Source organism: Serinus canaria, chromosome 4A, assembly GCF_022539315.1.
Source record: "Serinus canaria isolate serCan28SL12 chromosome 4A, serCan2020, whole genome shotgun sequence".
Lineage (NCBI taxonomy): Eukaryota > Metazoa > Chordata > Aves > Passeriformes > Fringillidae > Serinus > Serinus canaria.
The window spans coordinates 18634954-18660970 of record NC_066318.1 but is presented as its reverse complement, the minus strand read 5'-3'; the positions used below and the strand labels follow the sequence as shown (position 1 = coordinate 18660970).

At 55.7% G+C, this 26017-nt stretch overlaps 1 protein-coding gene across 1 annotated transcript; it reads left to right on the top strand.

Annotated features, from left to right (window-relative positions):
• Positions 1 to 20480: 20480 nt before the first annotated feature.
• LOC103816486 (brain-specific homeobox/POU domain protein 3) lies at positions 20481 to 22024 on the top strand. The gene is made up of 2 exons (XM_030228965.2): positions 20481 to 20600; positions 21119 to 22024. The coding sequence occupies exons 1-2, from the start codon at positions 20481 to 20483 to the stop codon at positions 22022 to 22024; spliced, it is 1026 nt and encodes a 341-aa protein (XP_030084825.2).
• The last annotated feature ends 3993 nt before the right edge of the window (positions 22025 to 26017 follow it).

Genomic DNA, 26017 nt, shown 5'->3' with positions numbered 1-26017 from the left:
AGCCCCGGCCATGCATTATTCAGCCGCTGTGCTACCGTAGATGTCGGGGTGAGGAGCTGAGCCCTGCGTCTGCCGGAGCAGCTGGGCCCTGCAGCGCCCGAGCCGGGGATGGTGCTGTAAATCAGCCCGAGGAAGAGCAGGATGCGAGCAGGAGCTGGCGGAAACCACCCGGAGGTACCTGGATCCAGGAGTGTTTTATTTAGCACGAGTGAAAGCCACGCTGCGAATTCCCGTCAGAGGGAAGCAGCGGCTTCCCGCCCGCGCCGCCGGGCCGTGGGGAACCTCTCCGTGGGTCAGACTGCGGGACGTGGCTCTGACCCCCCGACCGCCGGCTGAACTGGAGGCAAAAAGCCGATCGGTGGCATAAACCTCATCCCGGGAGGCTCCGTGTTCGCGAGAGCTGCGAGGAGGGAGCAGCCAAGGGTCTTGGCAGTGGCTCTTCGTTCCGAGCACCATTCCCGGCTCCCGGCTGTCAACGCCAGGCACCCGCAGACGTTCGGTGAATGAGAAACGCCCGGGGCAGAGCGAAAGGAAATATTCCCGCACTGCAGGGGGAAAAAAATCCCCCCTGGGTTGAGTCTTTTGCGGGGAAACGTTGTTTTGCTGACACTTGGGGTTGGTGGGAGAAATCAGTTGAGAAACCGGCTGGCAAATGAAAGTGAGCAGAGTTGATAGCAGCGAAGTTAGGTTTTATTACAGTCACAGCTGAGTATTTTATTTTGGTTCCACATCAACTTCATTCTAATTCATGAAAGTCACTTTGCTTTTGCAGTTTTCTCTCTTTTTATAAATAACCCAGTGAAAAGACAAGCATTACAGAGCAATAAAATGGAATATCCCACTCAGCACAAGCCAGGCTCCCACACTGCCTTTCTCCAAATGCCATCTTTTCCAATAAAACCCAGTCTCAGCCTTTTCCATCAGAGCTCCAAGTTCCTGCATTGCTCCGTGTCTCTCACCAATGCACCTGTAAATTCAATGTCCCAAGTGGAAAAACCATAAACCCCATCAGAGTTCTGTGCAGGTGGGGGTGTCCAGCAGCCCCACCTGTGGAATAACTTCTCATGAATTCCCAGTTTATGCCGTTCAAGTTCTGAGCTGGATCAGTACATCTTCCAAGTTCCATTTTCCTCCACTCCTTCCGTTGGCAGTTGGGATGTGGAGCAGGAGAGGGTAATGGGAACACCAGCAACATCCCCAGCTTTGACAGATTTTAAATCTGAAATCCTAGGCAGACCCAGGATCCAGAGAGTTTCCAGATCAGCAGGTGCATGGAGAAATTCCCACTTTGGGTATCAGTCGTCATTCCCCAAGGATCAAACAACACCAAACACTCTCTCCTCTCCTCTCCTCTCCTCTCCTCTCCTCTCCCTCCTCTCCTCTCCTCTCCTCTCCGCCTCTCCTCTCCTCTCCTCTCCGCTCCTCTTCCTCTCGCTCTCCGCTCCTCTCTCTCCCCTCTCGGCTCTCCTCTCCTCTATCCTCCTTCTCCTCTCCTCCCTCTCCTCCTCCTCTCCTCTCCTCCCTCCTCCTCCTCCTTCTCCTCGGTGGAAGTATGCTCTCTCCTCTCTCTCCTCTCCTCTCCCTCTCCTCTCCTCTCCTCTCCTCAGGCGCGCTCATCCTCGCGTCTCCTGCTCGTCCTCTCCTCTCCTCTCCTCTCGCTCTCCTCTCCTCCCTCGCATCGTCCTCTAGCCGTCCTCCTCCTCTCCGTCAAGTCCTCATCGTGCTCTCCTCTCCTCTCCTCTCCTCTCCTCCTCGTCGGAGTCCCCATGACATCCTCGTCCGGGCGCTCTCCTCTCCATCTCCTCTCCTCTCCTCTCGTGCCGTCGGTCCTCTCCTCCTCCTCGTCATCGGTACCTCCTCATCTCAGGCTGCCTCTCCTCTCCTCTGAATCTCGGTCTCCTGCTCACTCGCGTCCAGTCGTCGCTCGTCCTCTCCAATCTGCCTCCTCTCCTCCTCCTCTCCTCTCCTCTCCCGAGGTCTCACTCATCCTCTCCTCTCCTCTCCTCGTCCTCTCCTCGTCCTCTCCTCGCTCCTCCGTCTGCGTCCCGCCTCGCTATCATGCTCCTCCTCCCTCTCCTCTCGTCAGTCGTCCCTCGGCTCCGTCTCCTCCTCCATCTCCTCGTCAGCATCATTCCTCGTTGCCCCTCTCGCTCCAATCAGCGGGAGCTCTTCTCCATCAATCCTCTCCATCTCCCTGCCGTCTCCGATCTCCTCTCCTCATCCTCTCCTGCTTCTCTCATCCTTAGCTCCTCTCTCATCTCCGCTCGCGTCTAGGGTGTTCCCCCTCCTCTCCCTCTCCTCTCCCTCTCCTCTCCTCTGCTTCTCTTCTCCTCTTCCTCTCCCTCTCCTCTCCCTCGATCGCCTCCCCTCTCCCCTCCCCCTTCTCCGCTCCCCCTCCTACCCTCTCCTCCTCACTCACCTCTCCCTCTCCCTATGCCTCCCTCTCCCTCGTACTCTAACATCTCCCTCTCCCTCTCCCTCATCCCATCATCCCCCTCTCAACCAGTCTGCGCCCTCTCCCTCGCTCCCTCTCCCAGTCTCCCTCATCGCCCTCCCTCAGGGCGACTCTCCCCTCTCCCTACACTCTCCCTCTCTCTCCCCTCTTCCCCTTTCCTCTTCCGCTTCCTCTTTCCTCTTTTCACTCTTCCTCTCCTCATTCCCCTTTCCCAGGCTCCTGCTCCCAGAATTTCTTCCCCCATGGATCTGTGCTGCCACAAGTCTCTCACTCCATGTTGTGCTCTACAACTTCCCTGGCCAAGCCTCACTGGCCGTGCCTTTTATTTCTCAATGGACAAGCTTAACTGAGATGTCTTGGGTTTTTAAAAATAGTTAATATTTAAATATTAATTGAGCCATTAATTACATCTGAGCCCCAGAACAAAACAGCTGTGAATAATTAATGAGAGGGCCTATGGTAAATGCCTCTAATAATTCACAAAGCAACCAAACCAGGTATTTCCAGAGCATTCAGAGGGAGGAGAAGCAGGGAGTGGGGAGGGAAGGAAATGCAGGAACATTGAGAAGAGGGGCTAAAAGGCAAGAGGGAGCATTATGATGCCGTTCTCCCAAGGCTTATTCAGCATCATTTGAGCACCCTGGTCCAGTGGAAGGATGGCAGGGGGTTGGGGCTGGGTGGTTTTGAGGGCCCTTCCAACCCAAACCATTCTGGGCTTCTCTGATTGTACATCTCTATAACATCCATCTGCTGGGATGGGATTTTCTCTGGGATTCACAGTGAGAAAGCTGAGCTCCAGGGATGCTGGGTGTCACCCAAAAGCAGCCCTAGGAGCACCCCCAGGACTCCTGACTCCCAGATGTTTGGAGCACGCCTCACTGAAACACCAGGATTTCTGGACCCCACTGAGGTGGCTGCTCTCTGACCAACCTGCCCTGCAAGAGGGACCAGTCCATGAGGAAAAGGTTTTTGCCTCCACCCTCCTTCCAGGTGTTTCAGAGTCTCCCTCTGGAGCTTCAGTGGGGAAGGCAATGCTCTGTAAATCCATGCACACATTTTACACGGCCTGGGAAGAGACTAATTTAGGATATTTATGTCCAAAAGATGTAATTCTTAATTACAGGAGGTTTGAGATTCAGGTAAGGCCAAGGTCTTCAGCACACAGGAGCAGCACACCTCCCTGAGCCTCCTGGAGCTGGGCACTTCATGGTGCCTCTGAGCTTTGTTTGTGTGGGAGGCTGTGACAAAGGACCCCATTCAGGGAGCAGCTTCTCTCGGGCTGGCCAGGGCTTGGAGGTACAGAGAATCCATCTCCTGGAACTGCCTGTGAGGAACAAGGCCTGGAGGTGATTACTGGGTGTCCCTCTGTGACTCCTGGGGAGGGGAGCTTGAATCAGACTCACAGAAAGGTTTGGGTTGGGAGGGAACTTAAAGCCCATCCACCTGGCCCAGGCTGCTCCCAGCCCCAGTGTCCAGCCTGGCCTTAGGCACTTCCAGGGATCCAGGAGCAGCCACAGCTGCTCTGGGCACCCTCTGCCAGGGCCTGCCCACCCTCACAGAGAACAATTCCCAATACCCCATCCATCCCTGCCCTCTGGCAGTGGGAGCCATTCCCTGGGTCCTGTCCCTCCAGGCCTTGTCCCCAGTCCCTCTCCAGCTCTCCTGAAGCCCCTTCAGGGCCTGGCAGGACTCTGAGCTCTCCCTGGATCCTTCTCCTCTCCAGGTGAGCACCCTCAGCTCTCCCAGCCTGGCTCCAGAGTGACTCCAGCCCTGGAGCAGTTCCATGGCCTCCTTTGGACTCCCTCCAGCAGCTCCAGCTCTATTTTATTTTCCTCAAGACAAATCCTGCTCTGGCACTGCCCATCTCATCTGTATCCAGGGAGAGCCCAGGCAGCCAGTTTGGAATTGGGCACTGGTGCTGTGGAAGGAGAATCCCGGCTCTGCCTGCACAGCTGGCACCCTGGGCTGACCTTCCCTGCTTGCAGCGGGCAATGGTCGTGCTGTCCCAGAGCAGCCCCCAGGGACGTGTCCCAATCCCATTTCCAGCCTCTGCTGTGGGGGGACAGCCCCGATCCGGCTCCGGGGTTGATCGACGACCATTAAATGTCCCGCGGTGCCCTACGGAGAGGGGACACAGCTCCCACTGTCACCGCGGCAGCCTCTCCTTGCGAGGGGTGAAAACGATACAAGTCAGCATGTGCTGGGGGGCTGTGACCCTCTCGAGCATCTTAACGAGCGTGTAATCAGCAGCCGTCAGGACCCAGCTAATGAAGCGGGGCCACTCCCCCCGCCACAGAAAGGGTTCACTAAATGTAGCTTTGTGCCCCCTCGGAGATGAAAAATTCCCTGGCCTTCCTCAGCTTCTTGACCTCCTCCAAATTCAGGAGAGAAGGACATGGAGCCCTTTCTGCCTCTGTTGTCCACAACTTTGAGTTCTACAGAGAGTAACAAAATGGATCAGAGTAATTATTATCAATGTCTCCTGCTCTGTCCATGCGGATGCAGCATTTATAAATTAACCAAAACACTTGCAAATCTGCATAACTAGTTCCCCGTGTTCCTAATGCTTTCAATTTATCCTAATAGATATTTAATGAATACTTTATAAAGCCTTAGATGGGGAGTTTTAAAATCAATGGTGCTATTTTATTGCTGTTTGTATTATCTTTATTTGGATGGTGGCTCAGCCCTCTGCTGCCCATTGATTTCAGGCCTGGATCAATGAAACCAGGTTTCAGCTTAAATACCTTGGCATGCACTGGAGAAGGTGGAGCTGGGAGTAGAGGGCTCCTTGGCAGGTGAGGTCTGGCTGAACTCACACCCCAAGGGTAGCACAGGAAATCCAAGATACTGTCCTTGCTCTGCTCTCCTCTTACCTGCAGCTTCTGGGGTGACACCAATTCATCATCCTGGAAGCAGCCCCACTCAGTAGGTCTGATCCCTCCTTTTGTACAAGCTCTGCCCCAGTGAATGGGGCTTTATCCCCATTCAAGTGATGGATATTCCCTTAAAATACCTCTGAAATCCTTGTGCAAGTCTCCATGGGTTGTTGGCCACTCTGCCCAGAGCTGATGGATAAAAATGGAGCTTGAAAGTCTTCTCCAGTAGTATCAGGCTTGTCCAGTTCCAAACCCATTGTTCCAGCTCTGGTTCTCTCCAACATTCTGAGTTACAATCACCCACAGACCGGTGTGGATATGGAATTGTTCCCTGCCTGGTGAGGGATGAAGAGTTCCAAGTCCCTGAACAGCCCCAGTCAGGATTTAGCTCTGGCAGCACTGACCTGTGAGTCCCTTCAGGAGGTGATGGGAATCATGCTCAAGGCTTCCCCTGGGATCCTGGAGCTTTCCAGCAGGAAAAGATTACCTTCTCTCATTGCTGCCCTTGTGAGCAGCACGTCCCTGGCACTGCCACCCTGCTTTGCTCTCCTGACACTCCCATGCTTGGCTTGGCCAGGCTGTTCTCACATCACTTAGGAGCTTTTCAGCTTTAGGAAAGAAAATCTCAAGTCACAAAGTTGCTGAAATCTCCCTTCTCGCTGTCCCCCTGCAGCTGCTCCCCGTGGAGCCCTGGTGGCTCAGCTGCACCCTGGTGTTAAAGCATCACTCAGGGCACTCACAGGGCCCCAAGCTATGGCTCATGGAGGGTTCAGCCCCTCTCACTCTGCTGGGCAGGGCCAGACTCTCACACGGCTTGTGGTGAGCCCTTGCTGTCCCCACCTCAGCCAGTCCAGCCAGGGCAGCTCCAAGTTTGTCCCCGGAGTCCCATCCCAAGGACTTCTGCCCCTCCCCGGGGGTGCCTTGCTGCTCTGAAGCTATTGCTGCCCTGGGGAACAGAGGAGCTCCAAGGGCTGGAGCTCTGCTCCCCCAGCAGGGCTGGCTTATCCTCCCACTGTCTCCGTGCATCCCTTTCCCTTCCAGCCCTCTGGGTCTCTTCCCCCTCCAGCCCTTCTCCTGTCTGGACGAAAAGCATTTCAGGATCCAAGGATCAGCCTCTCTTTCCTTCAGCTCCAAGTGCCCTCAGGGCACAGCCCAGGGCAATCTGCTGGTGGCTGATGTCCCCAGGGACAGGGATAAGAGGGGACAATATGGGAAGGTCTGTGGGTCAACCCATGGCCTAAGGGTTCTTAACCCTTTCCCCACCAGGTCCTGCCTGGAAGAATTCTGCCTGTTAGAAAGGATAGCAAAGATTCATGCATGAAGGTCAAGTAAACCTTCCCACCCAGATATTCCCTCATCTTGTCCCTGAAAAGCTAGGGGAATCTCTCCTGGAGGGTTTTTTATGTGCTCTCCTATCAGACACTCTCCTCTCCTCTGGCTGCATGTGCGTCCAGAGGGATTTGACACCTTCTTGTTCCTGCTGTTTTGGTGGGAAGTTTGAAATCTGTCTTGTATTCAAGCCTGGGGACAGTGGAATTGGCCATCCCCCTTTGGCTGGAATGACCCTCCCCTTGCATGAGCCTCCTGGCTCCAGCACCTGGCTGCTGACCAGGACAGCCAGGAAGCCACGTCAGGTGTGAGAACTGAGCCCATCTCAGGGGGTTTCTTCCAAAATTTGATTGCTTCTCCCCAGGACAAGCTCCCCTTGGATGGGCTTGTTGTGGGGCCACCAGGGGTGGGCAGTGACATCTGGGCTGCTCACCTGACAGCTCCGAGGGGAGGAAAGGCCCTGACCACCAGCTCTGAGTGACCAGACCCCCAAGGAGAGCACCGGGAGGACGGGGAAGATGGGGTTAGAAATAACCTGAGACGGGAGGTGGCTTTGATCCCATTCCCGGGAGATGAGGGCGCTGGGAGAGCACAGCTTTGTCTGCTCTGAAAGGACAGAAACTGCTGACGGGAATTCCTTCCCTGCTTTGGCTGCTCCGCTGTCCCCTGCGCTCGCTGTCCCCCAAGGAGCGGTGACAAAGTTCGCTCCTGTCACAGATCGCCCTGCGAGCGCTCCCGGCTGCTCCGAGTCGCCTGCCCGGCCTCATCCCGGGTTTGTCCCGCCGGGAGAGCCGGGTCGAGCCGCTGCCCGAGCGCCATTCTTTGTCCCCAGAACAAAACCAGGCGCACGGAGCAGCTGCCACCGCGCCCGGGGCCGCTGTCACCAGGGCTGTCGGGAGCTGGGGTCCCCTTCCGTGTCCCATCGCGGCTGCCGGGGCTGTCCCTGCCCCTCTGCATCCTCTCGGTCCTCTCTGCTGGCAGAGCAGCAGGACCGGTTCTCCTCCTCTGGAGAGCGAGGAGCAGGAGCAGGGCTGGACGGAAGCTGGGAGTGGCCCTGGGAGTGGCAGGAGTGTCGGGGACAGCGGTGACAGCACGACCCAGGTACACCCACAGCTCCCAGTCATTCACGGGTGTATCTGAGACTGCTGCCTGAGACTCATTTATTCAGGCAATCTTTTCTGCCCACGGGTCTCCCAGAAGCAAAACAATTTCATCAAGTGCCTCTGACACTCAGAATTATTCCTTGATTTGCTTTTTGCTAATTTCCCTTCCTTGCTCCAGGAGGATCGGGAGTGAAGAGTTGTTGTTCTTCAGCGGGGCTGTCTCAGGTCAGAGAGAGCCTCTGCCCCCAGCCCAGCCCCTCCAGGCTTCATGGGGACAAATGTTTTGGTAGGACAAGGGTGGATGGTTTTAAGCTGCAGTGGGGTCGATTTAGGTTGGTTATTGGGAAGGAATTCCCAATTCCTGTGAGGCTGGGCAGGCCCTGGCACAGCGTACCCAGAGAAGCTGTGGCTGCCCCTGGATCCCTGGTGGTGTCCAAAGCCAGGCTGGCCAATAGCTGGAAAAAGTTGAAATGAAGGTGGTGAGTTCCAGAATCACCAGATAAACTTCATGTCAATCCTTGATGATTTCATGCACTATTTTTCCCCCCATGTACTTGTAGCTTTCCTTTTAAAAAAAAAAAAAAATCTGTTTAGAGACTTAGAGAAAACTCTAAAAAAAAAAAAACCAAAAAAACCAAAAAAACAAAACAGAAAACAAAACAAAAACAAAACCAAAAAAAAAAAAAAAAAAACCCCAAAACCAAAAAAAACCCCAAACAACCCAAACCCTACCAGTTTTCCTAAGGAGCAGAGAGTTTGATTCCAGCTCAAAGGAACAAAAATTCTGTCGAAGGCGGAGATATTTTGGCCAGAAAAGGACCAGGGTGATCTGTCTAATGAGCACCACAGCAACAAGTATTGCTCATGTAAAGATCTTTCCTCAGGTTGTGAAGTTTAGGGAACAACACAAATTAAATCTTCTCTGAAAGAGCCCATTCTTAGAGATATCAGGAGTAAGCCAGTAAGAGAACTCAGGAAGATCAAACCATTTTTTCTTCCATTAGATAATCACAAATTGACGCTCCTTGAGTCATTAGAAACACAAACACAGGCTATTTCAGAAAAAAAGTCAAAAGGAGGTAAGAAAATAAAAAGAAAATATGGGTTTAGGTTTTAGTTTCTTGGTGTTCCAGTAGACAAAGAAATTTTTCAAGGAGCTGAAATGTTTTCCATGAACACTTCTGTGCAATCACTAGGCTATTTTTTTTTTTTTTTTGTGAAAGCAAAAGATGTAGTGATTTTTTTTAAAACTTCCCATTTACACCATTTTTTGGGGTGCTCAGTTTGGGAGAAATCAGCTTTCTGGAGAGAGGACTTGGGATATTTTTAACCATCCTTAGCACTGGGAATGGATCCTTAATGCCAGGAGCTGGGTCCTGGCTTGGAAATTCAGGAGCTGGACCCATCCCCAGAAGGGGAAGAGGAACTCCCAGCTCTGATGGGGTTGTTAAACCTGGGATGCTCCTGGACACAAGGGACGCACTGGGACATGAGGGATGCTCCTGGACATGAGGGATGCTCCTGGACACGAGGGACGCTCCGGGACACAAGCCGTGTGTGGGAGCACCAGAGATGTCCCCCACGAAGCGAAGTTGCTCTGATTTAAGCCCTTCCACCCTGCTCCGGTTTTTGGCAGCCCCAGAGTGGCCTCGCTCCCCCCGCGGGCCCCTCGGGCCGCTCCCAGGAGCTGAGCGAGCCGCGCTCCTGGCGGGGTAATTGAAGCAGCACGCAGAGCATATGGCCGGGCAGGGCTCCCTGCTGCTGCACCAGCTGGGAACTGGGTGCTGGGGGCAGCGGGCGGGGACCGGCCCCGTCTCCCTGTCTGGCTGCTCCCCCGGCCCCCGCGGACTCCAAATGACTCCTCGGAGGGAGGCCGAGCTCCGGGCTCTCGCTGCTGCCTGGGAGCCGCTGCCGGGCGAGCCGGGGTTCTGCAGGGGGATCCAGGTCTGGTCAGAAGGCATCGCTGCCTTCTCCTCGCCCCTGGCTCCCCCGTGACGGTGTTGGCCCCCCAGGCTGCCAGTCCAGCTGCTCTGCCCCCTCCTCCTGCCCGGGCCAGCTCTGGGCTCCCGGCTGTGGTGTTGGTGTGGTGGGCCCCTGCCAGGCCTCAGCCAGGAGACGGGCCCTGCTTCCAGCAGCAAGTGAACTCAACACGCTGCAGACCCCCAGAACTGTCAATGTTCCCCCCAAAGGTGTTCCCCACTGAGTTCTGGGGATCCCTGAGCCCCTGTGAGGTGCAGGAGCTGCGGGGACACAGAGGGAGATGTGTCCCTTCCAGGGTGGTCCTGCCACTGCAGCTCTGGACACTGCCAAGGGCTCAGCGGGGTAGGGAGCAGCAGGAGGCAGGTGGGGCTGGGGATGCACCTCAGGTACCCCATGGGCAGCCCTCACATGGACACACAGACACCTGGACACATCTGGATTCTGAAGCCAGATCCCCCACAAGGTGAAGCACCACCATGCCCAGCTCCACATGTGACCCTCCCCACCTCAGGGGGACCTGCTGGGCACGGACCACCCCCTCCTGTCTCAGCTGAATGAGCACCTGGGGAAGCACCAAGTGTCTGTGTGTCCCACAAGGGCTGACAGGCCCTGCCCAGGGTGCTGGCATAGCAGGTCCTTGCTCCCAGCTGCAATCCCTGTGTCCTGGGGTTAGAACCATTCAGCCACCCCTCGGAGATACTCCTGCCCTGAGGAGGTGTTGGGGGGGATGTGGGCAGTCAAAGTCCCTTCCAACCCTGCCTTCAAGAACTGCATGAAGAGAAAGGTCTCTGTGAGAGCTGGGGTAGGAGAGTGGGAGCTTTTCTCTGAATCCTCAGAGGAATTGGAATTGGACTGTCCAGCACAGAGGCAAATCCCTCCCCACTCACTGCCCTGGAACCAGATTTGCCTCCAGTGCCTCTCTCTGTCCTGCACTGGGTACGTGGTCAATGCTGGAGGGACTCCCCATTCCTTCTGATCCCAGGGATAACACTGGGCATGGCTCCACCTCCCTGCTCTCGTCTGGTTCACCCAGAAGCAGGAGATGTTCTTTTTCCAGCTTTTCCCACTGGCCCTCTGGATATGAGCTGGAGGTGAGTGGTCCAGGCCATCCAGGAGCCACTCCTGAGACCCCTCGCCCACACCATACCTGGGGTTCACTCCAAGGTGGAAACTCTTGGGATAAGAGCTCTTTAAGTCTTCAGGATCACATCTCCATGTCCTGGCAAAAGCTGAGGAGGTGACAAAAGCTCCAGTTCCTGCAGCACCTGCTGGGCTCATCCTTGAGGATGATCCCAGAGCTTCCCCCTCTGGGTGGAGGGACAACATCGCAGCCACCTCTGCTGGGCCCCTGGCTGGATCCCCATGGAGGGAGGGGGCAGGGGGGACTTGATGGCAAAGAAACGGTCTTCATTTGGGCCAATTATTCTCAAACTGAGGTGGAGGAAGCCGTCATTCTGGCATTTCCTTTTCCCCCCTCTTTTTCCATTTGTTGTGTGTGTTTTTTTTCACACTCTGGCAATGGCTGAATATCACACAAGTGCCCTGTCAAGAGATATATTCAATAAACACTTGACACCCAAGCTCAGGAATACATGGCCCGTGGCAAACATGAATTATTCAAATGGAAATCAAGATAATTTTGCTTCTAACTCAGAAAACCAAGACTCTCTCTTTCCTTCCTTATTTTTCCTCTCTTTCTGTCCTCATTTTCTTCCTGTTCTTTCTTTCTTTTTATTTTCTTAGCATTTATTTCTTATTTTTTCTTTCACCTTCTTCCTCTTGCTGGAAATCCACCCCACACTCATTTCCAGGGAACTCACTTTGCTGAATGAGCCAAGGTGAGGGCCAGGAGGAACCTCATTTGGATGAGGAGATTCTCTACCTGTTTGTGCCCTGGAGCTGCTGGATCCTTTTGAAAGGGGCTTGGGATGGTGGGACCCTGTGTCCTGGATGTGCTGTGGCAGCAAGATTTTGGATCATCCAGCCAAAAACTCATCTCTCAGCCCAACACAACTCATCTGGGAGAAGCTGATGCCACAGCTGCTCTTTGGGATGCCTTTCCTGCCTGCCTGGGCCTTTCCTTTGCCCAGGTCAGTGCTGGGAGCTGGTTGGGTTGGGATGGGCTGGGCAGGGGGCAGGAGATGTTTGGGGTGCTGGGATCTGCCTGGGGATCCTCAAGGAGGACCTGGGTGGGCTTGTGGGAGCTGGGATTAGCAGTGGTCTGGAGAGCTGAAAGGATGCAGGACAGGACCACAAGGCAGACATGATGGCAATGAGCAAGGCCGGAGGAAGGCAAGGGACCTCTCTTCCCTTCCTCTCCCTCTCTCATTCCATACCAACCCAGCCCTGAGCTCTTCAGCTCCAGGTGGGACCAAAGGCTCCTGGAGGCTTTTCCTGAGCCTCGGACACAACGAGAATGAGAAGAGCCAGAGGTGACTCTCAGGAAGTCTTAAGGAAACGTCTGCCTTGGCAAGAGCTGTGGGCAGCACAGAGGACATGGTCCTCTTTCCTGCCCCTGTTTGCAAGGTTTCTTTCCAGGTGCTCATGGATTTCTCCTCCATAGACTGATGGAATTTTAGCCTCTGCACTGACTCAGATGTGGAGTGAGGTCCTTCACTGGATCAAAACCAGAACTGAGTCTTCCTCTGGGCAGAATCTCACTGGCTTTTGATATGGAGCTTGGAGGCCTCCAGGAACAAGAGGAACTTGCTCAAAGCAGCACTTCAGGGCTCTGTAGCTTGGGATTGGGCACACACAGAGTGACACACACTTCACAGTGCTGGTCCCTCCCCCGGTGTCCTCAGTGCAGGTCACACCAAGAGTCTGCAGTGCTTCAGGACTCACAGGGGCTGCAAGACGGGGCAGAGGATGGGTCAAAGCAATCCCACCAGCAGTCCAAGGTGGCCTCTGTCCCACCAGCAGTCCATGGTATCCTAATTCCACCAACAGTCCACGGGATCTCAATCTCGCCAGCAGTCCATGATGTCCCAACTACATCAGGAGTCCGTGGTGTCCCAGTCCCACAGCAGTTCATGGTGTCCCAGTCCCACAGCAGTCCATGGTGCCCCAATCCCACAGCAGTCCATGGTGCCCCAATCCCACAGCAGTCCATGGTATCCCAGTCCCACCAGTGCTCCATGGGATCTCATCTGCCAGCTCCTGGCAGACCCTCAGAGCAGGCAGGACAGGGAAGACACTTCCCAGGGTTGCTTCCCTCCCCTGAAGCTGTTTATTACTTGACAGCTCCCCTTCCTCCCTTCCCTGGGAACACCCCCTGGGTAGAAGGAGGCTCCATCTATCTCCATCCTTCCTTCCTCTGCCGTTCTCCAAGGCTGTTGGCAAGGCTGGAGCTTCCCTCTCCCCGTGAATGGCCGTGGTTACTTGTGAGGTCGGGACTGGCTGTCAGCCAGTCCCAGCCCAGCAGAGGGATCTAATGGCCCCGGCGCCAGGCACTCGGAGGCAGGAGAATGTGGGTCATCAGTGACGTCATCTCTCGGAAAGGTGGGGGTGGAGAACACAGGGGGAAGCGATCATTTAAATTTGGAGAGGAGCTAACTGGAAATTTGGGCCATCAGGAGAGTAATGGGCCAAGAGGAAGAGCTTGGATATTAATAAAACTGATTTCTGTAAGAGCTGGAGCAAGCAAGCATGGACAACCACAGGAAGTGTCCTGGCAGGAGCAGGCTGGGACCCCCAGGGCACTGGGACCATCCACTCGGTTTTCCATGTAAAACCTCTCTCTGCATCCCAGGACCCCAGCAGGCCTCTCATCCTGCTCCACACCTTCATCCCTCTTCCATTCCATCCTGACTGCTTCTGCCTCCCAGTCACAGATATCATCCCAAGAAACCCTCGGAGAAACCCCAGTGGGTTCATGGGGACCTCTGTGGAGCTTGGTGTGGGTCCCACTTGTCCCTCCCTGCCCAGCTGCTGGTGCCACTCGAGCCCAGTTCCCTCCATCCACAGGCCCGAGGGGTTTCCATGCCAAACCAGGTGGTTGCAGCATCCCCACCCAACTTTTGGTTGACTTTGTAGATGAAGATCTTGGGCAGCCTCCCCGTGCTCATTGTCTGGGAGCCCAGGGAGACTTTGGTGTCTCCATCCTCAGAGAGGTTCAAACTCCACTGCACAAACCTGCCCTGACCGGCCCTGCTCCAAACAGGGAATTGGGCTGGAGGCCTCCATGTATCCCTTCCAAACCACAGAACCCATGGATGATTTGGTTTTGAAATGACCTCATAGATCATTGACTTCCCATCCCCAAATCTGGAGCTCCAAACCCCTTTGGAGGGCAAAGGACCTACAGACACAGCCCCTCAGTGAATTCCCTCTTCCCAGGGGTCTCTGTGTTTCCTGTAGGGCTGGAAGAGCTGCAGGAGCTGAATATGGATGAGGAGGGCAGGGAGAAAGGCAGGGGGTGTTCCCCTTGTTAAATATTTACCATCCCAGGTGGGTGATGTGACATTTCCTACTCTCCAGGAATTCCTAGGGACTGACAGGGTTGCCCAGAGAGGAGCAGGGCTCTGTCCCAGCCTCGTCTGAGCAGCAGAACCTTGTCCCCAGGTCACAGGAGCCATTCCCAGGCCATGAGTGTGCCCGTCTTGGCATGGAACCGCAGGATCATTGAGGTTGGAAAAGACCTGCAGGATCATTGAGTCCAAGCTGTGCCCAATCCTCGCCTTGTCACCCAGCCCAGAGCACTGAGTGCCACGTCCAGGCATTCCTTGCACACCTCCAGAGATGGGGACTCCACCTCTTCCCTGGACAGCCCCTTCCAATGTCTGACCACCCTTTCCATGAAGAAATTCCTCCTGGTGTCCAACCTGAACCTTTCCTGGGGCTGCTTGAAACACTAAAAATGGAAAAAACTGTGAGGGGCTGCATGAGCTGGGACTATGAATTCTTTGCAGACACCTCTGCCGCTGGAGCCCCTCTGTGTCCTTCCCAATCCTGTCCATCCACATCCCCCTCACCATTCTCAGCCAAGGTCTGACCCTCCTGTGACTGAGGGACAATCCTTGCTAGCTGGGGCCAGCATCCAGCACCTTCTTGACAAGACCAAACCTTGCTTTTCTTGCTGAAAAGCTGAGGAAAACATTCCCTTTGAGGTACCGACAGAGAAATTTGAGCTTCTTATATAAAACAAACCCACAGCACGGGGCACAAACCCGTTTTCCAGCAGAAAGTGCACATTCCTACCCTGAAAGCGGGCTAAAGTCAGCCCAGTTACACAATGGGAAGGGCTCAGGTAGTGCCTTGCTGCAGCTGCATTTGATACCCTGTGAGGGCTGTGGGAGCATCAGCCCCAGCTCCTTCCCTCGCTCAGGCAGCCCATCAAATATTTACTGGGCTGCCATAGGCAATTACATTAGAGGAGATAGTTAAACACCCCCTACCCCAGGGCACCCCCCTGCAATGTAAATCAAACAAATTGGACTCTTTTCACAATTGACACACACGATTTTACTTACTGTAAATAATTTAGTATTAAAAAGTCGAGCTACACTTTGCCCCATCTGGATTTTCTTTTCTCCCTCTCTCTCTCCTGCTCCGCAGACTCCAGGTTCCTAATGCAGGAGATGGAGTGCAGGAATTTTGCTGCCTGGGTGAGCTGTTAGAACATTCCCATTTCCTAATGGAAGAAACCACACTCAGGAAACCTGTGAAGTTGCCCATTTAAAAGCGGCAGAGATGTTCCAGCTAACAAAGGATGGGAAGGATCCTTCCCTCCGGAAGGAGTTGAGTCTATTGCTGGTTGGCATCTCCTGGGGTCACGGCAATCTCCTATAAAAGTTGGCTGAATGGTTGCACTTTTTAATTAAAAGCCATCTTTCCTGATTAGGCTCAGTGGGGTTTTAATAAGGATTTTTACAAGCTGGATCTGTTGGCCAGCACGGTTCATCTTTCTCTTATACCTCAAGTGCAAGACCAGCATTAAACACCCTGCTCTTCTGGTTGGGAAGGGATCTCATCCTCATTAGGAGCTATTTCTGCATTTTCCTCCAGAAACAGGCATTTTTGAAGCGTGGTTTTTCAGACCACGCCTTGGCACCGTGGCTGGAGGGGTTCGGGAGCTGTGTGGGTGTGGCAGCTGGGGACATGGGTCAGTGGTGGCCCTGATGAGAAGTGGTTGGACCCAAGGATCTGAGAGGATTTTTCCCGCCTCAATGATTCCATGGGTCTGTGATGTCTGCTCCTCATTCCAAGGCAGAATTTGGTCTCTGTTGAGTTTTCCATAATGCCACCATCTGCCACCTCAGGTGTCACTTCCTCCTGTCAAGGTCCTGTTCTTGACCCCACACCAAGTTTAGTTCAGTGTGGGAGGAATGTTCTTCCCAATGCCACAGGCTTGTCTCAGGAGCGAGCCAGACTTTAATTGAGCTGAAAACTCCTGGGCCTGGATTTTCCACTCCATTCCTGCGCTCCATCAGCCAACTCCAGCCACCCCCAGTCCCATTGCACAGGCCTCTGGCAGGTAGTGCCATTTACCCATTTCCTGACAGAACCAATTTTCATCAGAAAACACCAGTTCCAATGAGATCGAAGCATTTAATCCCCCAACATCTTAATTTTGACGGATGGCTCCTCCCTGGGGTTCCCACAGAAGGCTGTGGGTCGTGGGGGATGTGATGTGCTCATTGGACAGCCAGGACCATCCTGGCAGAGCAGCTGTCAGGGGCTGGGATGGCTCTTGGAGTCAGAACTCAGGGCTGAAACAGAAATTCACTGCTTCTGGCTACTTCCACCTGCTCAGGCCCTGGGCAGGAGCACAAGGAAAAGGGAGGGGACAAAAGGACCCATGTGGGTCAAGGCTGTCCATGCCTTGATCTCTGCATCACCCCACATGAGGTTTCCCAGGAGCAGCCCTGACAGCCAAGGCAGGTGGGGAGCTGTCCTTAATGTCTGGGGTGACACCTGCCCTGGCCACCCACCAGCAGTGTCCCCCACCGCTGGAAAATGAGTGTGTGCCAGGCTGGGACGGCTGAGCTGAACCGCCCCTGGTGAGAAAGTGGTGGCGGTCACCCGGGGCCAGAGCCATTTCCAGCCAGCCCAGCTGTCTGCTCGGGATGCACCAAGCCGTGTCCCTTTTGCAGGATCCTTTTCCAGAGCCCTGGAAAGCCGCGTCCCCCCTACTCCGCTCTGGAGTTGCTGGAAGCTGTTAATCGCTGCCCGTGGGTTTAATTGGGAGCGAGAACACACAGACCCCATTAAAGCCCACGAGGGTGCCAAGGGCTCTCGTTGAGGCACAAATGAAGAGCAATCAAACCCACTTAGGTAATAAAAACAGCTGGAGTCTGCAGGCAACTGCCTGAGGCAGCGAGGCACATGGCAGGCAGGCCGGCCTCGGATGGAAAACACCGGGAGCAGGCGGAGCTGCGGGGTTTAGTGGCTACGGGCAGGGAGCCAGGCTGGGAATTTATGGGTCATCCTCAAAAGGCAACGGAGAGCTGGAGCTTCTCGAGCTCAGACCTTGCTGGAGAGTGTGCCCAGGATTGTTTTTCCAGTGGGGATGAGAAGCCAGAGCCCCTGGGCACTGGCTGCAGGGGTCATGGATCCCAAAATATTTTGCCCTGTTGGCTCATTTGCCATTCCATGGCACAGAACTACAACGCACAATGTGAGGAGACTCCTGGCTCTTCATTTCTGCACAGGGATTTATTTCAGAAAGGGTCCCCATAGCCACTGACCAGGTTGGGGTGCCAGCTCTTAGCCTGGAAGGTAGAATGACCCTGGAAGGAATTTGTTTTCCAAAGACTCAGGTCATGATGGTCTTTGTTCAGTGCTTTTATTTGCTTTAATAGGAAGGATCCTGACTTTCCTCTCTTTAATTCTAATTCCAGTGAAGCATTTCCTGCTTCACGGGGGTTGCTGATATGGATGGGTGGGAGAGGTGGGTCTGGACTATTCCAGTTTTTGGATCAGTTAGGGAGGAAAGCTGGAACAGAAGTTAAAAGGTGTATTGCAGAGCTGTCCCATCTTAGTCCAGAAAGCCAGAGCAGAGCACTGGCAGTCCCCTGGAAGTTAATCCCACTCCTTGGAAGTGCCAATACTCAGCTGCCCAGGGCTAAAGTAATGACTGTGGAAGTGTTTGAGATGTTTGTGATAATCACTGCTGTAGAAAGCTCTCCTTGTGTGGTGTTTCCACATCTTTGCACAAAGACAGGAGGTTTTCCTTGTTTTTTCCCGCCCAGGAGGAGCCTGATAAATCCCTACTCAACCCAGAGATTTGATATGGAGGCACTGCTCTCTTCCCCTCTGGAAGCAGCCCACAGGGTAGGAGGTGGTGGGAGGACCAACTCATCCATGAAATGGGGCTGGGAGGGGGTTTTTGACATCCCTGTGATGTCCCTGTGTTTTAGTGTCAGTGCCAGGGTGCCCAGAGGTGCATTCAGGGATCCTCCCTTAGTGTCCCTTGCTCAAAACGTTCATTGTCAAGACAAGGTTCAGGGCAGGATGCTCAGGGCTGTGACAGGAAAAGAGCAAAGGCTCGGTGGTTTGGAAAAGTCTGCTGGCACACAGAGGAATGGGAAGGAGGGAATGCTGTTTACTTTAACCGATCCAATTTTCCTACATGAGCATTAGCAAAATGCAGCTTGGCACAGGTTTGTTTCCTTGGGGAGAGTGAAATCCAGGGCCAGGAGCCGAACTGCTCTGTCCAACCTTCTCTGGGCTGCTGAAATGCAGAAAATGAGGAAAAGTGGGGTAGAGGGCCCACTAAGAAGAGCCCAGCAAAAGTAACTGTGGAATATCCTGAGACAAAAGCTCCCAGAGTCATGAGAGAATTCACAAACCCAGCTGGAGGAGAGAGATGCCACCGCAGAGCACCTGGAAGGGACAATTCCCCTCCTAAGGAATTCTGCTGGACCCTCAGTGGAGCTTTCCAGCCTCCAGACTCCTCTGTCCATCAGCTGATCCTGCAGCTCTCCAGGAGCAGAGTTGAGGCCGTGACTCAGAGCTGTGCTGGCAGCAGGGAGAAGGGAAGAGGCTCCTGAGCTTCTGCCTCCACTCACCTCTGGCATCCCAGCAGGGTCTGCTGTCCCTGGCACACGGGGGATGCTCCAGTGCTCAGGAAGGGCTGGCAGTGTCTCAGGCCACCAGAGAGAGGTGAAAGGGCCTCCCTGGCAGCACCTTGATGCTGGCGCAGTATTTTCCCCAGGAGGATTTCTCTGGAGTCAGGATTCAGCCCTGGGGACTCTCCCCCACCCCTCTGCATGAGCCAAAGTCTGCACGGGGCTGGTTTTAGGGACTTCCGTGGTGGGATTGGTGGCTGTGCCCGAGTCTGGGCATCACCAGACACAGTGATTGTGCCTTTCAATCTCCTGTCACTGGATCTGACCTTTCCCTGGGCAGGTTCAGCACCAAGGAAATGTCTCTGGTGGTTTCCTCATGTCCCTGCCCACGGCAGGGGGCTGGAACTGGATGATCTTTCAGGTGCCTCCCAGACCAACCCACTCTATGATCTTTTGGGGGATGGTTCAGCCTCTCAGGTAAGGTGGGGATCAGGTCATGGGGTCAGGTCAGGATTTTCCTTTCTCTGTGACACTTGCTACCATGCCTGTCCCAAGACACCTGGCAGGATCCCCAGGAGAAGGGATTCAGAGGATGCTGTGCTCGGGCTCTGGAGAGAAGAGTGGCAAAGGGAGCAGGAAACAGATCCTGCCCCTGACTCTGGAACAGCTGCACCATGCACCAAGTCATTGAGGCTGGATTTTGGGGCTGGAGAATTCCACCTGGTTCTCTGGAGAAGTTTGCTGTGAGCATAGGATCCTCCTGTTGCCCATCACCCCAGGCCCTGGGATTCCCCCTCGATAGCCCCCCTGCTCTGGGCTGCTGGGGCTGTCGCGCTCTTCATGCACCTTTTGAGAGCTTCTGGGGGGGCTGCCACCTCCCCCCATCCCCTGATCCAGCAGTGCAACCAAACTCCAGTGGCAGCAGGAGCTGGCCTTGGTGGCAGGGAGGGAAAGAGGGAAGGAAACGCCGCAGGCTGTGGGGAAATTCGCATGGACGGGTGAGTGCAGAGGCAGCGATGAGCTGGAGACGGGAGAGGCTGCCCAGACAGACAGGCGTGGAGCCCGTGAGACTCTGCACGGGAGGATTTGGGGAACGAGCCAGGGAGATTCATTGAAGCAGGGAAAAAGAAAGTTGATTAAAGTTTTCTTAAATTTTTTGTTTTTATGATTTTTGACCCAAGGTTCTTCCCTTCAAAGGGAGAAGGGGAACGGCTCCTATTCAGCCCTGGATTCCGGGCTGTTGTGCTCCCCAGATCCCCCGGGGAAGCAGCCCGGAACCGCGGGCAGGGCGGGCAGGGCTGGACGGGAGGTGATGCCCCCCGGGCAGACGCGACGAGGGGTGATAGGGAAAGGGGCGCACCTGCGGAATGAGCAGAGCCGGGGAAGGGCGGAGATGGGGGGGTTGAGCCGCTGTTTGGGGGGACTCACTCACAGGTGGGGAGCTCTGGTTTTGGGGGGAGTTACTACCGGATCGGGGGAGGCCAGATTTGGGGAGGGAGTACCACAGGCGGAGGGGGGCTGAGCCCCGGTTTGAGGGGGGTGAGCTCACTGCCCGGGGGCGGGCGGTGGGAGGGACCTCGCGGGCCCCTCCCGGTGGGCGGGGGGGCCGGGCTATAATGCTATTGATGCCGGGCGGCGGAGCCAGACAATACCGCGCCCCCGAGCCGGGTGCCCGGAGCGCACTCCCCTGCCCTGCCCAGGCCGGCCCCGCTCCGCTCCCACCATGATGTCCATGAACAGCAAGCAGGCGTTCAGCATGCACCCCATCCTGCACGAGCCCAAGTACCCGCACCTGCACACCAGCTCCGAAGCCATCCGCAGAGCCTGTCTGCCCGCCCCCCAGGTAAGCCCCAGCACGGCTTTCGGGAGGTTCCGTGCCCGCCGTCCCTCGCCAACTTACTCTGCTTTCCCTTTGGATTTAGGTTTTGGTTGGGTTTGGGGGGTCGGTCCTTCCCGTCCTGCCTCCTCCGGGGCGCCGGGCCCGGCCGGCGGAGGGCTGTTCCCGGGGCAGGGGGCTCTGGGGGTCGGGGAGCTCCGGCCGTCCCGCCCCGCTCCGTGCGAGCGCTGGAACAGCGCGGGCTGCGGGACCCCCGACGCCTCCGGCCTCTGCCGCTGCCTCTGCTTCGGGCAGGTCGCCTCGGAGGGCAGAGCGGGTGCCCGACTCGGAGGGAGAGCGCTCGGTGTCCGGCACCGCGGTGCCTTTATCTGGGGGCTCGGGCAGCGCTCGGTTCGCGTTACCTGTCCCCGGCAGAGCCCGTGGGGCAGAGCAGGATCTCCGTCACGCTGCTCCCCTTTAATCCTCTCCCGCTCTCTGGGTTTGTTTTCACTCCCGCTTTTCTCCCCCCCCGCCCCTCCGTGCAGATCCAGGGGAACATCTTTGCGGGCTTTGACGAGACGCTGCTGCGGGGGGCCGAGGCTCTGGCCGCCGTGGATATCGTGTCGCAGAAAACCCACCCCTTCAAGCCCGACGCCACCTACCACACCATGAGCAGCGTGTCCTGCACTCCTACCTCGTCCTCCGTCCACCTGCACCACCCGTCCGTGCTGACCACGCACCACCCCCACCACCACCACCACCAGCCCTCGCAGGGCCTGGACGGGGAGCTGCTGGACCACCTCAACTCCGCCCTCCCGCTCGGAGGGGTGCCGGGCCCCGACGTGAGCTCCACGCCTTCGCACCCGCACTCCCACATGTCGGCCATCAACCACATGGCCCACCACTCCCAGCCCATGAACATGTCCCACCCCCACGGCCTCGCGTCCCACGCCGTCATCTCCGGCCCCGAGACGGAGACGGACCCTCGGGAGCTCGAGTCCTTCGCCGAGCGCTTCAAGCAGCGGAGGATCAAGCTGGGGGTCACCCAGGCGGACGTGGGCTCCGCGCTGGCCAACCTGAAGATCCCGGGGGTGGGCTGCCTTAGCCAAAGCACCATCTGCAGGTTCGAGTCGCTCACCTTGTCCCACAACAACATGGTGGCCCTCAAGCCCATCCTGGAAGCGTGGCTGGAGGAGGCGGAGAGGGCGCAGCGGGAGAAAATGACCAAACCCGAGATCTACACGGGGGGGGACAAGAAGCGCAAGCGCACGTCCATCGCCGCCCCCGAGAAGCGCTCGCTCGAGGCCTATTTCGCCGTCCAGCCTCGGCCCTCCTCCGAGAAAATCGCCGCCATCGCCGAGAAGTTAGACTTGAAGAAGAACGTGGTGCGGGTCTGGTTTTGCAATCAGAGACAGAAGCAGAAAAGGATGAAATTTTCTGCCACCTACTGAGGAGGGGGCTGGGGAGGCAGCGGTGCGGGGGGTGCTGCCCTCCCGACCGCCCCTCCGTCCCGTCCTAAACAGGGCTTGGGGTTGTCGGCTTTTTTTTTTTTTTTTTTGGTTAAAAACATTGAAAAAAAAAGAAAACAAACAAACAAACAAAAAAAAAAAAAAAAAGGCAAAATAAACTTTAAAATAAAGGGAAACGCGCCCAAAGCAAAGTGAACAGTTTGGTGCCTGCTCCTCACCCCTGGGCAAAGTGGCCCCGCTGTTCTGACTGGTACAGACTGCTTTTGTAGATAAAACTGGAGAAAAAAAAAAAGATGGAGAGAAAGGAAAAAGACAAACCGAAAAGGCCAAGGTGGAAGTTTGGGGGTGCCCGGAGTCAGGGCAGCCGCAGCGAGAGCCCGGTGGGTCTTTGTCACAGCCCCTCCCGGCTTGGGGGCCGTGGCGCTGCTCGCTCCTCTGTGTCCGCTCTTCTTAAAAAAAAAAAAAAAAAAAAAAAAAAAAAGGCAAGGAAAAGATAAAGGAAACGAGCTGAAAGCCAGCTGTAAACCCGGGGTGCTCCCCGCCGCCAGGGTCCCCGCACACACACACACCTGCATGGTTTTGTTCTTTCCCCTGCCCCCCGCAAACCCATCGCATTTTTGCAGTACCATTTCTGTTTCTACCTCATCGGCTAAATTGAAAAAAAAAAAAGTGTTAAAAAGGATAAAAAAAGGAGAAAGTACTAAAAAAGAAAGAAAAAAAAAATTGGCCCATCCCTGGAGTCGCGGTTTGTTCGGGGAAATGGAGATTTATTTTGCGTTGGTTTCACTCCAACCATTCGATTTCTGTATGGTTTTCACTGTCTAAAATCCTAAGCTTCGACAATCACGTCCTTGGGGCTCAGCGGAGCGGCGGGAGCGGCCCGAGGCAGCGGGGACGGAGCCCGGCCCGGCCTCGGAGCGGCTGCCTCTGCGCCAAGGGAACTCTGCACTTTCGAAGGCAAGAAAACTCTTATTTCCCCCCCTTTCCTTTGCATATTTAATAGAGAAATTTTCCTCCTTTTATTTTTGGGGTTTTTTTAATTTTATTTTTTGAATTAAATGAGATTTCGTTCCGCTGTGTGTGTGCTGAATGAAATTTTGGTGTCTATGTACGCTGCAGCATTTCAAATAAATCATGCACGTTTTACCTCACCCTCCTGCCTCCTGCAGTTACTGCGGCTCCGGGGAGCCCCCGGCCCGGGGCCGCTTTCGCGGGACTCCCGGGCGGCTCCTGCAGCCCACGGCCGGTGCCCCGCGGGGATGGGCACGGACAGAACGACCCGGGGGGAGGCAGAGCCGCTCGTGCCCACGCGGGACGGGGCTGGGGTGGCCCCGCGGGGACCGGGGGTCCTGGCTCCCCTCCGGCCATCGCGACGTTTTTGGCCCTTCCCCGCCCGGGGGTCTCCCCCGCAGCCCGGTGGTCGCTCCCGCGGCCGGGGGTCATTGCAGCGCTGCCCGCAGCAGCCGGGAGCTCCTGTGAAGGGCGGCGGGGCCGGGCCGCCCCCCTGAGCCCTCAGCCCGCGGGGGACACCCCCGGGTGCCCCTGTCAGCCCCAGGTGACCCTGTCCCCCCCCCGACTCCGAAAGGGACATTCGCCTTCCCCGGCTCCGCTCCCCAAACGCACTTCAACTCCCGGCGGGTGGGACCGGGGGGTCCCTTCGGTCCTCGGGGATCAGAACCTGCGGGTCCGCTCCGTCCCGGGGACACGCGGAGAAAAGGGCTAAAACCAAACGATTTTTGTTAGTTTTCTTTGTTTGAGGTGGTTTTCTTTTATTTTTGTTTGAAGGGTTTTTGTTTGCTTGGATTTTTGTTTGGGGGTGACTTTTTAATTGTTGTTTTGTTTTATAACTTATTCGGGGGGAAAAAAATAATCAAACGCACGTTGAAGCCCGACAACCGGGACCCTGCGGTTTTTACAGGGGAAAACCAAAGTAGAACAAGAAAAAATAAAAGAGAATAAAATGAAATGAAATAAAATAAAGGGGAATGAAATACGATAAAGTGAAATATATTAAAAGGAAGTGAAATGAATGAAAGTGAACTAATGAAATGAAGTGAAATAAAATAAAACCAAAACCAAACAAGCAATAAAAACCGTAAAACAAACCAAACAAAATTACAAACAAACAAAACTCTAAACTCCACAAAGAAGTAAAGAAAAGAAAGAAACAAACAAAACCCTAAACTCCACAAAGAAGTAAAGAAAAGAAACAAAAAGCAAACAAACAAACGAAAACCCACCAAAAAAAAAAAAAAAAACCAAAAAACAAAAAACAAAACCAAACCCAAAACAAAAAAAAAAAAAAAGAAAGAAAAGAGGGGAAATTGTGCGGTGCCCGAAGGAACTGTCGGAGGAGTTGCTCCGCCTGGGCGAGCGGGGCCAGCTCGGCGGTGGCCGGCAGAGCCCTGTCTGCCCCCGGTCCGCACCGTGGGATTCCCGCACCCCGTCCCGCACATCTCTCTTTATTCCCGGGCGCTTCCCTAAGCCCATCCCTTTGTTCTTGCGCTCCCTCTCTGTTTTCTCCATGCAGCGAAAAGCGCATTTTCATAAATAGACCTTGGCCGAGCGCTGCCGATGAAACTTTAATGAGGCGGGATGCTGAGTGCTGCCCGGGGGGGGGCCGGACCGGCTCCGCGCAGCATTAGCGGGGCCCCGGCCCCCCCCTTTCCGCGGCTCCCCCTCGCAGCCGGAGCCGCTCCCGAGGCTCCCCCGCGCCCCCCCCGGCCCGTGCCCGGTGCCGGGGCCGGTGCCGCCGTGCCCCCGCTCCGCCAAGATCGCGGGCGATGCAATATTTATCAGCCGCGCCGATAAAACGCCGGCTGGGTATTTCCCAGGCACAAATGCAAAGCGCTGCGCCGGGAGCAGGAGCGGGGCCTCCCGGGGACCCCCCCCGGCCCCCGCGGCCGCCAGGTAAGGCGAGATCCGAGAGAAGGACGGGCAGCTCTGGGCGAGGAGCAGGGGGCTGGAGGCCGTGAGGGGCGGGCAGGGAGACACCGGGAGCGGCGCTGAGGCCTGGAGAGCTCATCACACCCGGGGCGCCGGGCAGGAGCCGGCCCAGGGATTGATCCTGCTCCTGCTGCTGCCGCTGCCGCTGCTCCTGCTGCTCCTCCTTTTCTTGGTCCTGCTATTACTCCTGCTCCAGCTCCTGTCCCTGCTCCAGCTCCTACTCCTGTTTCTGCTCCTGCTCCTACCTCGGTTCCTGTTCCTCCTCCTACTCCTGCCCCTGCTCCTGCTCTCGCTCATACTCCTCTTTCTGCTCCTGCTCCAGCAGTTCCCACTATGCCCAGGCCAGCGTGAGCCTCCAGGATCCTCAGGGAAAAGCGTGGAAGGAGGTGGAGAAGGGCCCCCTGTGCTTCCCCCGCCCCCTGCTCCCGAACAGCCGCTCCTGGGCACAGCTCAGGGAGAAGCTGCTGCTCCTTCCTGCAGCTCTGGCAGCCAGGACACACCTGGGAGCAGGGTCCAGCCAAGGTCCAGTGTCTCAGGTCCTGTGTTCAGCTTCTGTTCTCCTAGGGGTCTCTCCTCCTGCACCAGGGCCCCAGCTGGGTACCCCAAAGGACCAGAACCCCTCCAAATCCAGGCTCTCTGTAGAGCACCTGGCACAGGGGGAGGTGGGCAGAGCCCAGGGTGAGGGAAGGAAAACAGACACAGACGGGGTACCACGGGCACTCCCTGCTCTTGTGGCACCCCTGAGCCTGACACTGCACCCAAAAGAGCATTAAAGGAAGGGAATATTGACTGGAATAGACACTCCACTCTCACCCTGGCTTTTCAGCTGAGGTTTGATGCATGAGCAAGGTTTGCTCTTTTCAAGGTTTGCTCTTTTGCTCACGTTTCAACCCTTTTGCTTCAGCAGCAGTTCCTCCTTTACAGGCACCTGCTAATCCAGCCCTGAGCTGGCCCAGACCTCCTTCAGGAGGAGCTCAGCTTCAGCCACCTTTGAGGGCTTGAGTCCTCATCTACCTCCAGGCTGGTGGG